Source organism: Bombus flavifrons, chromosome 11 (assembly GCF_040668555.2).
Source record: "Bombus flavifrons isolate JBK064 chromosome 11, iyBomFlav1_principal, whole genome shotgun sequence".
Classification (NCBI taxonomy): Eukaryota; Metazoa; Arthropoda; class Insecta; order Hymenoptera; family Apidae; genus Bombus; species Bombus flavifrons.
Genome location: NC_138452.1, coordinates 2,376,793 through 2,390,202, shown reverse-complemented (window position 1 = coordinate 2,390,202; position 13,410 = coordinate 2,376,793). Strand labels below are relative to the sequence as shown.

General features: G+C 39.5%; 2 protein-coding genes across 5 annotated transcripts in view; one reads left to right on the top strand and one right to left on the bottom strand.

Annotated features, from left to right (window-relative positions):
- Timp (Tissue inhibitor of metalloproteases) overlaps window positions 1–13,410 on the bottom strand; it is a 339,739-nt gene that overhangs the window by 7,375 nt on the left and 318,954 nt on the right. The window contains exon 1 of one of the 3 annotated variants that reach the window (XM_069123681.1): window positions 6,073–6,201. The exons of the other annotated variants lie outside the window; for them this stretch is intronic. Coding sequence (XP_068979782.1) covers window positions 6,073–6,186 — 114 coding nt within the window. The 5' untranslated portion in view covers window positions 6,187–6,201. Of the gene's footprint in view, window positions 1–6,072; window positions 6,202–13,410 lie in introns of those variants that run through there. 3 annotated transcript variants of the gene reach the window in all.
- Syn (synapsin) overlaps window positions 1–13,410 on the top strand; it is a 48,735-nt gene that overhangs the window by 17,577 nt on the left and 17,748 nt on the right. The gene's annotated exons all lie outside the window — the stretch shown is intronic.

Genomic DNA, 13,410 nt, shown 5'->3' with positions numbered 1-13,410 from the left:
GTAGCGCTGTTGAACGTAAATGAGCGTCAGGCCACGCATACTCGCTACAACTCATACTTATGGTAATCTAAAACGAGCATACATATAAGTGCAATAATATAACTCCTCCGTATTTTTCTCGAGTCTAGTACAAGCGCAAGGCTAAACGTTGTGATAATTCACGCGCATCGTTGCTACGAACGACAGATTATCCAGAAAAATCTGTAGTGGTCCGAAATTGGCAGGAATGCATGGTACAAATACCAATCAACTACACGGACAGAATTATTAAGACAAGTAATATTTTAATACCTTCGATATTTGAATATTGTCTCGCACGATATCTAAACAATTTAAAATTGTAAACAAAACAAAAACAATTGTTAAAAAAACAGATGTTTAGCTCCAAAATCAAATATACTTAGACAAGTTTAATAACGTGGGCTGGTTTGACAACGGACTGAATATTTAAATTGTTTCCCTTATGAAGTAGGAAGGTTTTCGCTTGGTTTACGTTTACAAAACCACGATGAACTACAACATTCGACTCTCATGACCACTCTTACGGCTCTTCGATGATGAAACATCCGATGGATCAACTAAGTTACATAATAGTCCTATCCGAGTTAATATCTATTGATTCAGCATTTCCTTATCGGGAGCATTAAAATCACACTCGTCCCGCCTGCACGTGACTTTACGTAACTTTACCGGTGCGTTCAAATACGTGCCGATTTATATCGGGTACACCGGCGAAAGGATTGCCTCGTGTCCGGTCCGGTCGTAACGTTTATCGCTTTCGTATATCTTCATTACGACGGGAACATCGGAACGATGCTGTGCGTGATGATGTCGAACGACCATGTTTAGATGGTGCACGCTTTAAAAGGTCATCATCAAGGTTGTGGTGATTCAAAGCGATCAAAGCGCGTCATAATAACGTGTCGAGTGCACTTCCCGTGATTGTAACGACGTTAACACGTTTACCAGATCTTTTCTTACCTACATACGTGTGTCTACTTTCTCCGATCTCGCGTTTTCATTTGCGGCGTATCGTTGCAACTTACAGACTCCCTGCTACTCGAGTTGCTCGCGGAGATCGTTATTCCCCGTCGCGTCGAACCAATTAATTTACGTTCCGTTTCCGTCCTATTCACGAGCGTGAACTTGAGCTGATTTTCTTACCAATAAATATCGCGCGAACATGACTCTGCGAATAAAAAATTTGTTTCGCTTTTGAAATCAATGCAGTTTAAGCCGAACGCAACTTGAATTATGAACAATTGAATGTTTAAAGTTCGAAGAATAGTTTGAGAAATATTGCGTTTGCAGAGAAGTGATTTCGATGTTTGATCATAGTAAAGAAAATCAGTTTCAAATGTTTCATGTTTATCATAGGTTTACAATAAGAAATTGTATTCTATATTTATAAAATATCATAAGGTATAAAAATGAGTATAGATCAAGCAGTTTCTATAGTTAGACGTAAAACACAACAAAGTCTCTTCTTGGTCAATTATATTATGTAAATTTAGAAAAGGTAACAATATTGTATTAGTCTTTCCCGTCCTCACTATACTGCAGACGGCACTGTCAGATTATCATCGTTTTAGGTCATTACAAAATTATTTCAATGAAATGGCGATAGTACCTACTAAGAAACTTCCGAAACGATGACGCAATCGTAGAAAAATTACACCAAACAGAACGGTCAAATAAATTAACATCATACTAAGTTGATTTACTGCTACATCCTCAAAATCGACATTACTTCTTCATCTACCTAACATTATTTGATGAACCGGAAGTAATATTACACACGATAGTACAAAAGAGCATCTAGGAAGAATTTCTTTCAAAACAAGGAAGACAATCGCGGCAGTAATTGAATACCGACTTGCATCAGGCATTCTTGCAATTGTTTACAAGATACAGTGGGCGGATTTACGCGACCATTAGAACGCGTTCTCAGCAAGTTCTTGAAGTTTTATATTACGTTACAGCTGACAGCAGCGGCAGCGACAGCAGCTCGTATCAAATATACCGGGGCGTGCACCGGCTCACTAGTTCCAAGCGTGAAAATGTTCATCGTCTTACAAGTTTACAGGACTCCGATCTCACGAACAGGAGAAATATATCGTGTTAACTATTATCCAAGCAGCCAGATGATAATATTGTGCTTAACTCAACGAGTATATTTCCACCGAGTGGTTCAAATGTTGAAACTTTTATCAGAAACGGAAGAGGCGTGGAATATAAAACCCGTTCGATTAACATTTTGCCACGGTAACAAGATTGAAAATTAGCGATGACATAAAATCATAAATACGTCTATAAATCGTGAAGGTTTATCGAAGCGTATATTGAGATATTTGAGACGCTATTTGGCTTTTAACATAAATTATGCTTTATAAAACGCTTTCTCATTGAATTAAGATTAAGTGAGAAGGAATAATTGTTTACGGATCGAATGAACGATTGTTCTTTTGATTATCAAGACTCGCAATTAATTATTGCTCACTTCAAGAATAAACGGATTGCATATCGTTCGAACGAGTTCCAACGTTATGCCTAGATTTAACGAACTCCCGATTTCGAAGTAGCACATACATTAAGCCAAGAACAATTGTTCTCGTTATCGTTACCAGAAGTCGTTTCGCTGGATTAGAATTCTTGGAAATCATTCTGAAAATACGCTCGGTCTATTTTTGAATTTCAAGGATAAGAAAAGGTTAGTTTCCACGTTTCTGGGTAACTTCGCGGATATTTGCAAATTCAATAAACAAAAAAATGAGATAGATACCATGTAAGAAATGCAGAGACTCGTTTCTTCTTTAATTAGACGTAAGCATACAGCGTTAAACACTTTTTCTGATGCTCCAAAAAATTGCAGAAATATATTGGAACATAAATTTTTGTGATCGTCGATTTTCGAGGTACGAGATTGCCTCGTGGATGTTGAATGGAATTTATAACGAACCGCATCTCATTAAAAGTTAATAACAACCCTTTAGTGGCGAAGAGACAGATTAGGCTCCTGTACGGAATCAGCTAAATCGACGCGACGTAGAGAAGAAAGTTATAAAAATAAATTGGCGAGCATTTTTCAGTAAACGACGTATTGTACATTTTAATGGTAATCACGATGTACTTTATTGAAGAACCATCATTTTCGTCAGTATCTACTTACGTATTCATTAATTCAGCGTTACGTTAACACGCGGAAAATATGATGCCCAAAATTTTCTCTCAATGAATTGACTGGCCTTTTCATCTCGGCCTGGATAAATCGATTACTCGCTTTCGTCGCGTCATCGACCATGAATACCGGTTTAATCGCTACACACCAGACAAGTTATATATATAAATTTCATATGTAAAATTTCAATTTTTAATCACCTTCGAATTCTATTCTATTTCTGAATATATCGTTTTTTATAGAATGTATAAAGTTTCATTAATTAAACATAAATAATCCTAAACATTTCGTGTTTGCTTGAAGTAGTATGTCACAGTTAGTAGTCACAGTAATGTCAGTAATAAGAGCAGCAAATCAGAGCGATGTAATTTCTGCGCACACTTAACAAGAGTTGGAAGACTCAACGTTTATGTAGATAGCAATTAGCATCTCTCACAATCGGGCAAGCTAAGTGCTGTATAGAGGCTTTCAAACACGTCGTTTGAAGTTCATCGCTGTGTTTGCTAACAGTGCATGTAATTAATGCGCAAGAAATGACGTCTCGCATTGACGTGCACTTGCGTAATTTCATGCGAACGATGTGAATTGAATTGCATGAAAAACATTGCCAAGAATTCTTAGCGGATTTGCAAAAATATTTTTGTTCAGAAATATCATGAAATATTTAAAGAAAAGTTGAACGATTCTTGAAACGTCCTTCCCCCAAGACGATGCTCCCTTGGTTCAAATATTCGTTATGTTTATCATAATTCCGGAATGTGACATCAGTTGAAAAGCCATGCAAATCTGGAAACATATTGCGTAAACGAAATAGATGTGTATGTACATATAAAGCATTGTATTCGCATGTTGCTCTAGCGACTTATCTTTTACTTTCTATTCTTATTTATCTAAGAAGGTATATAAAAAGTGTATAATAAATAACAAAGAAAGGGCTCATAACAAAAATGACCTTTGTGCAGGTTTGTTTTTCTTCAGAGAAACAAAAAAATACTCTGACATCTTTAATTTTTCTTCTATGTATTCAAACTGTTTGAAAAAAACATTTAACATATTACACAATTGCAGTCAATGTATTTGTACTTATTGTAGATGGTTTAGTTAATTTTTTTTTTTTTTTTTTTTTTTTGATTGTAAGATAGAATATAATCTTCTGAATACTATATTAAATGTATTATCATCTAAATGGGCGGAAAACTTGACAGGAGCTGTTTTTACTAATTTGTCTCTCAATTACCACGTTTAATATTATTTAATTACTAAATGAAAAATATTTTGTATAGCATCGATTAGCAAACAATCGATCTATATTCTTAATTCCACGTTTAAAAGTGATCTAAGTATCGAATAATGCGAACACAGAGCAACATTTTGTTACAATCTAGATAAAAATACACTGAAGTAACGTCCAACGTCTGGCCATGCGTCGAGTAATAAGATAAATCTGCAGTTTTCCTCAGAAACAGTCGAATCATTTACGTTCTAAATCCGCGACTGCAAGTGCAGATGCGATGCAGACAAGTATTAATTATACGATTGATCAATCACCGGCAAATGAATGGTTGGATGACGACCGCCACGATGTCACGAAGCGCGCGTGATTTCGAATCATCGCTGCGCGAGAGATAAATCGACGATGGTACCGATCGCTAATTTACATTTTCCGAGCCATTTGTCGCAAACAGCGTTCGATTAATGAAAACAATTTAATAAATGGCCACTCGATCCTGAGACACGCGGTACTACCGCGAACACTGTGCCATAGCAAATGTTGCAAATTGATAATTGCACCGAGGCTAATAACATAGCAGCATCACGCGTGCCGCGAAATGCACACGAACACAATATGTCACGAGGATAATCAACGTATAAATACACATCGCTTATCGTCATTATCTGACATTCATCTAAAGAGCAACTAGTTTTCACCTGAGGCGGTTCATCTTCGATGAAAGTTCATGACTCAACCGGTGCACTGGCAGAAATTAAACATTTTAAAACAAGCTTATACTTCGAGCTAAGACTCCGAAATATTGCAGTATTTCGATACCAGCCATTTGTGATTATTTTATGGATTTTTGTTTCCCTATCTTATTTGTGTACGTGTGTAAGTGCAAAAATGGATAAGTTCGAGAGAAGAAAACGATTAGTGATTCTAAGAATTTTCTCGTTCACCGTATCATGCGTGGATAACGTTGATTGAAAGTAAATATTGCTATCTTTTACGCTACTACACCGCATATGTAATGTTCGTGATGTGTATTTAAGCGATAATCCGTAGAAATCGTTAAGAAGTAAAACGAAGAAAACGAAAAAGATATACATTAGCTTTCGTAAGATGGGAAAAATAAATCGACGTGAAAGTCGACAGTTATCGCTTGCGGATGTCTATCGCTTCTGTCATGTTAACCTTTGCTAGTTTACACGTGACCGTCTATTAAATTGAACTGGATGAACTCACTCTAGTTTCCACGGAATGTCGAAGCTTTACTTGTCCGCTTCTAATACAATCCTAACCTACCGACATTTCACTCGATTTAAAAATCTCACATCTCCAAATTCACTAGATCACCCAAAGGAATAAAGACGAACAAAATACGAATTTTTAAAACAATTTGATTTCTAAAAAAAATTCACCGCGATTCAATTATCAATCATGAATAGACTGCGGATATTTATGTAAAAACAAATTTTCGTGATCACGAATAAACGATATTTCTTTCGCTTAATAAATACTATAACGAATATTCTACTTCGGAAATTTTATATCGCATCTTTAAATTTTTCACAAACGTATAAAAATCTGCAGCCTAATCGTGGATATCGAATTTTCACAATTCACAATTTGTCCCCAGAATTTCGCGAACGTCGAATCGAGTAAAAAAGGAACGAACCTCCAGAATCGAACGTTTCCAAAAATAAAAATTCGCGTGACGATGGCGAAACGGAGCAGCAGCCAGGTAGAGGCTTCTAAGACGCCCGTCAAAGCAGGACTGCCCCAGTTCCATCGTATTACCGCTATTATATTCCGCAGCAGCATCCGTACATGCGTGTACGCATGAGCTCTGAGCTCGTGTACACTTGCCAGCGCACTCACTCGCACGTTCGTCAACGCGAATATACTGTCGCGGCGTGCAGAAGCTACGAAGCCGAGCCGAAAGAAGGAACGCGAGACTATCTGAACAGCGATTAATCATAAATTTGGACGTTACGTCATGTCGTGACCGACGATACGTAATCGGAAGTGCAACCGACTAGCCGACGATTACGTCGATTCTTCTCAGTAAAAACGATGGATCGGTGTTGCCGTCGATCTTGCAGATTTTAATATAAACCCGTTTCATTTATTATTTCTGTTTGCTTGTTATTATTTATGACCATGTCACTGCCATCTACGAATTGGGACGTATTATTAGAATGAAACAACTGTGAAATTGATAGATCGTTAGATTTGAATTTCTTAAAAGCCACACTGATCGTCTCTAGTCGTCACATCAGTGTAACAAGTTACGACTACAGATATGGATTTTTACAATCGTTTATGCTATCCCTAATTCGTTTCTTTTTTATGATGTTAAATACTGATTATATAGCTGAGTAATAAGATTAAGAACTTCGTAAGAAGTGAAGCTGATCAATTTGGCTTCTAAGAGGCTTATTTACGAGATGATTTTGGAATTAAAGAAGAAATTTGATAACTTGGGAAAGCGTATAGCAAGATTTGTGAGTCAGTTAGTGATATCTGGTACCACATAAATCACGATTCTTGTATCTAATATTAAAACGAAACCATGACATAATAAGTATATTGAATATGTGCATATCTCTGATATTTGTATTATATTTAAGCGGAACAATGGAAATCAACATTGTATTGGTTCATATATTTATCGCTGCTGATAAGTATGTAGTCTGAGCTTATTAAAAAGATTAAAATTTTATAGACGTACATGTAAATACGTTATCAGCGTGTCGCGCAATTTTGGGCGTTTTGTCAATAAACTCCGTCAAAATTTCGTCAAAACGGGTTGCAAAACGATGATAACGAACTGAATGATATTATACACTCAATAATACGCACAGAAAAAAATATTACGAATTCCTCGATACGAGATTCCAGATACATATATCTTCGTACTTATGCCAAGATTTTGCATCAAATTCGATATTCTTAACAGTGAAAACGGAGATAGCGATATGCCTTTTAATTACATTTCGATATCGATGCCACTGCTCGGGACGATAGCACGATTAATCATGTATTTGAACATGGTGTCGTGTTGCTCGTTTACTGTGCACGAACACATAGGTACGTATACTGAAGAATTTACTACATTTGACACATACGTAAGTACTTTGTTATGAACGATACCAGAGGGAGTACGGATTCAAAATGAAAGACAGAAAAAGAATCGACGAGACCTGGCATGGTTTCAAGCTCGAATGGCAATTCATCTCTCTATGGTTTTACACAACTGCTCCACGATACCCGCTATTATTAATCCAATGCGTAACATTGCAATTTCGTTACGTTCAGCGCAATTTTTCTCCAACCACATGGAAGCTCGTGAATCAATTTCCTGCTCTTCGTTCGAAAGCTAATAAACAAATTTCCCACGGGAAACATGTGTAAAACATTAGATACGATCATGACGAATCAGTCTGTTTTTGTAACCATCTGGGATTCGACTTTGTAGAATTGTTAAAACCGATCTCAATACCGTTAACGTTCCAATTTCCCGCGGAGGTTTGATCAGCGGGCAAATTGACAGGTTGAAACGTTTTATTATGGTAATCGAGGGAATTAGGGTAATTACCGATGCAACGGGGAAAGTCACGGCGATAAAAGTATCCAACGCCGCTCTCGTGGTGTTCGCGTCATGAATGCGTATCTATATTTACAGTGTGACTCAGTGTAAATAACGAAGGAACTAACGCGATACTGGTGGTCGACAATTTGCGCCTCGTTAAATCGGCCGCTATTGCGACCCGATAACAATCCGCCAGTCTTCATTTACCGATCGAAATAAAAACGTAATCGCGCCGATTCACTGTAATGCACGCGCGAGCTGCATTAATTCGAAGATTCGTAAGCGTAGAATAATGCACGTCTCGTACGCTTTGGAAGTCTCTACGTATGATTCAGCATCGATCCTGGAGGATTACGTTAAGATGCAATTTCGTGGACGACAGTCGGGAAGAGAAACGAGAGGGCGGAACGATTGTCAAGTAGATTTAGGACGGTCTACGACAAATGCACAAGACAGCCAGGCCTTGGGTGCGATCGTTATTGATAGTAAACGGAATTTTATCGCTTCCACAAAACACGTGTTTGTAGAATAAAGAAGAAGCATGTTCATGGAAGTGTTCGCATTTGTGAAAATAATCGTTGGCAAAGAAAACGTCTGGCTATAAATTGCCAAAAGGAAGTCGTCGCAAGTTGCATACAACCGGTTGGGGAAGCAGAGAGGAAACAGAATCAACGATCAATTTGCGAGAAAAATCTGGCCTTAGCTTTGCCACGAAATTGCGTGCGGGCATGTTTCGTGCACGGTTTAATAGCGATAACCGTGCTCTGCCTTGTATGTAAATTGCGGTTGGTGAACAATGAAGTGTAATTTCGTAGTCAGAGCGCAACTGGGAAATTTGACGTGATTCGATTCTAAAAACGCGAGGTTTCTTTCGAAACGGTCTGGTTGATAGGACGTAGCTGATAGAGAGCTTTTACCTTGTAAACAATGGTACAGATTAGGCTATTAGCGACACTTTCTATTTTGTGAAACTTTTACTATATCATTATGCAAATTCGATTGTTACGGATAAAACGTTGAAAATTATAGTAATAACGAATCACTCACGGTATAGAATGAAGAAAATGATCGACCTCGGGCGATAGCGCGTAGATGGGTACGCGATATATTTATCAGAGTGTTTGGATTTAGTAAATTACTGGACCAAAAATATAGGGCAGCTAACGACACAGAAATAAATGGGCAGCTATTTTCACGCGCATCGAAGAAATAAAAGTGTTTCAAAACAGCCCGTGGGTCACAAACCGCTGACACGGATTGTCTGTATCTATTTTTAACCAGACAGGGAAAAAATAGAGCCGCTGACTGACGAATAGCTCTATCTTTGGTGCGAATCTACCGCGAACAATTACAACGATGTACTTATCTGCGTGCCAACGAGAAACATTCTAATCCTTTTATTTATCGAACGAACGACACGATGTTCTTCTTATTGGAATTAAATACATACGTTTCTATATAGATTAGACGACTGTATCTTTATAGTTTTCAACTTTTAACTCCGATATTCCAAGGAATGATGCGTTAAAAATTAATTGCAATAGGATTATGCGATTCTGCGTAAAACTGTTTCTTATTAAACAATATCAATACCACAAAAGTGAATGTACATAGGCGTATCAAAGCAACCAATATATTTTAGACCTCGAGAATTGCCTACCCACTGACGACAACTCATGAAAATAACAGATGAAATCACAGCCGATTATTATCAAGCGTGCACTTTGAATTGCCAGCTCGAAGCGTGGGTAGAGGAGAAAAATGTAGACTTCCTTTGACGCGGGTACACCATTTGCATGGCATGATTTCACGGAACATCTGTCAAAAAGGGAGCCGCGGATCGTGTCTCCTCCTTCGCCCCGTGAAAGGAGCCGCGCGATTCCGATACTGGCTACAAAATATCGCGTGCTACATGTGAAGAATGTATTCGAGAGAGTTACATGTTTGCCTATAACGGGTAATTAATTCTCCGTACGGATTTACCAGGTATCGGACTCGGTTAGAATTTCAGAAAATCGAATTTATCACTGAAAGTTCACGTGGCTCGCGTTATATACGAATAGTAAATCTGCGTGTGTCGTTTTAGCTGTCGTGAACTAACTCAAGAACGAATAGACTAGAGAGAGAGAGGGGGCGGGATAAGGGATGTGAAAAATAAGTTGAATACACGAAGCAACGACGGGACGTCGCGTTTAACGAATGGCTCTAATTACTAAAACGCTTTCCCATCCTAGAAAACATCTCGTTCCCCGAAGCGTCGTTGCAAAAGCGTTCTATACACGCGGTTCGCCGCAATACTCCTCTTTCGCGCCGATGAATGAGATTGCTGGCCGCTGAGTCACTCTGCTCGTAGTAGCAGCGTTAGCTGGCCCGCGAAAGAACGCGGCAGACGTCAGAGAACAGAGAGAGAAAGAGAGAGAAAGGGAGAGCTGACTACCTCTAAGTATTACTCGTAATAGTCGTAATACGTGGCTGAAATTTTTAAAAAGGCCCGCTGATTGATCGTGCACGACGCACGAAGGCTTTCTGCGTATGTACACGAACTTGTCGATCGCTAACTTATGGCGATCGATGCCAAGGACTGACTCAACGGCAGCGATCCGCCTGCACTTCAAAGCGGCCCGTTTTCTGCTGAAAATTCATTCCTTCTGCCAACCGATTCCGTACTTTCCGCGAACCACGACCGCAGAACATCGCGCTCACCAGACACTGAGGTGGGAATGCAAAGTTGTACGAGGAATTGTTTCCATCGATACTACGAAGCCACTTGTAATTTGATTACTCAGTACTAAAGAATGTCGAACAAACAGTTTGTTTAAAGAATACCTTTTGCCAAAGAAACCGCGAAACGTGTACCTGATTTCATATTCATACGGAATTCGCTGTACGAGAATTTCACACGACTCTGGAATACCAAGATACTAGAAACGCGACTGGGAAACATCGTGATACTATTATAGAAACGTAGAAACACAGTGATTCAAGCTGCTAGGATCCTAATCAATTTTTGTGGCGAAGGCTTAAGGAAATGAACGTTTCGTTGGTTGAAACTTACGAATATACCTTTTGAAACGAATGCAACACGTGCAAGGGTTGTCGTACTCTTTCATTACCGCGGCTTAATGCTTCAGCCGCGCGTAATGCGATCGGTTCTTCGTGCCAACGAATAATAGCGAGGGTTAATTAAAGCTCGCGCACTCGATTATGTGTGCCACGTAATCTTATACGCGTTTACGGGTGAATCCTCCTGAGCGCGTGCAGAGACTCGCGAAGAAGATTAAGACGAAGAAGAGAAAAGGAAAAGGTAAAAAAAAAAGAACGCTAACCGCGAGCAGAAAGTGCATGACTAGACTGACCATATATTTGTGATGATGTAACGGGAGAAACCGCAAAGACCACACCCCGACGATACCGCAGCCACGTGCTGTTTCGTAAGCTACCGACTTTTAGGCAAGGCCATTGCGATGCTGCTTGCTCCCCATAACATGTTTTTGGCCATTCCATGGCGTACATCCTGGACATTACCTTGAGATGCGGCAAGTAAGATTCGTGGTCTCTGATTCATGTCGGTATTTTCGGAATTATGTATTAAATGTATTTTTATGGTTATGTAGTGTTAGATGTTTAATGTGGGGCAAACTGTACAATCACTTTTTTAAGATATCCATGACTTTCATCCTGGCTATTACCTTGACATGCGGTTAATAAGATGCGAGTGTTTTGCAAATTATGTATTAAATGAATTTTTCTGACGAATGCTTAATGTAGTTTAAATTGTAAAGATTATTCGAGTTCGCGGAGTAACTACGTTACCATTAATCTGCATTCTCTGTATTAAGGACCGCTGGTCTGTCGAAGGTTCTTGAACCGCAAGCGAAGTAATTACTGCGTGAGAAATATAGCACCGTGCGATGTTTCCGGGTGGACAAGAAGAGTAAGTTTGTGGTCTCGGCAGTTTCACGAGTCCGTCGAACGTTGTTGCTCGTTAGTGCAAACAGCAAGACCGTGTCTCGCGTCTTGGAACAGTACAATTGGGAGCAACTACGTTCACACAGAGTGACAATTTTAATTGATCGAGAGAACACGATCGAAAACAGTGACAAACAATGCCGCATTCCATTAATTTGGCTGACCTTCGACTCAATAATGTCACGTTTTGATAAAGGAAAAGAAAGAAAGAAATATATATCGGGGAAGGACAGGTATCGCGAATTCCGCGGAAATTATTAATTTATTATTGGCGCCAGAGACATGTATTGGATAATAGCCAAGGATGGAGGAACGTCGTTAATCACCAACATAGCTCGCGTGCATTCGCGTAGTCGAAAGTGCACAGGACCGGTTCGAATGAGGTCATGAAATAATACCAGAACTACGAAAATAACGGATGTAAAACGTTGTTAATTCCTGCGACGTAAGAATATAAGTATAAATATTACCAAACGCGCGGTAACAGGCGCCGGATAAAGAACGCCTCTCGTGCACACTGTAATCAGGATCGCGGGACGGACATAAAGCAGCGCTATAGGCATAAAGAACAAGAAAATTGCCAATAACTCCAAGACGTACGTTTGAGTCTGTGGTGCGTTTGATCTCGGAATAGTTCAGAATTTATCGACCAGATTCCCAGATTACGCTATCTCCAGTTGCCATGAAAGAATAGAAAAGAAGAAGAAAAAATCCGGAAGAAGAGGAAGAAGAAGAAGAAGAAGAATGGATCGCGAACTCCCGTGGCGTTATCGAAACGCAACACTGTACACAGGCACTGTGTCCCCCTATCCTCTGTACATCGTTGAACGGCGCGCGTGCGATCATGAAAACGGGCTGCTATAAATATTCGATTCGCTGCTCTAATCTGTTGGCGGACGAGGTATACCAGGTCTACCAAGTCTACAGAGAGCCGTCGCTTATTCTTCGAATGGAAATAAAACGCGTGTAGAGCATAGGTAGACACAGTAGACGGGTGACCATGCGAATACGCGGGCCTAATACACGTTTCTGAAGAAACGTACGTAGATAGCTAGGTATACATAAGCGGAGACCGGCTGGTTGGCGCCACTCGGTCCTCTCATAGCGTATCGGAGAAACGCGTAATAAACGTAATATCGTACACGCCGATATGACCCGTGCATTACGTTCTCTTATGAGAGTCGAATCGGGGGATTATATCTTCCTCTTCCAATCTTCCTTAATCGGTGTATCACAATACTACGTCGCAACGTGGGGAGGTCAGAAAGGATTTATAACACATCCCAGGCTAGTCATCCGTGTTTGTACTTCAGGGAAATCGCTTTAGTCTAATGAACAGCGACCACGACCATTCTCGATCGTTCCACGAAATTGTTCCTGGACACGAAGAAAGTGCATGTAGGAGATTTACAATTGGAACTTTAATTGACGATATCGTAAGAAATATTGAGT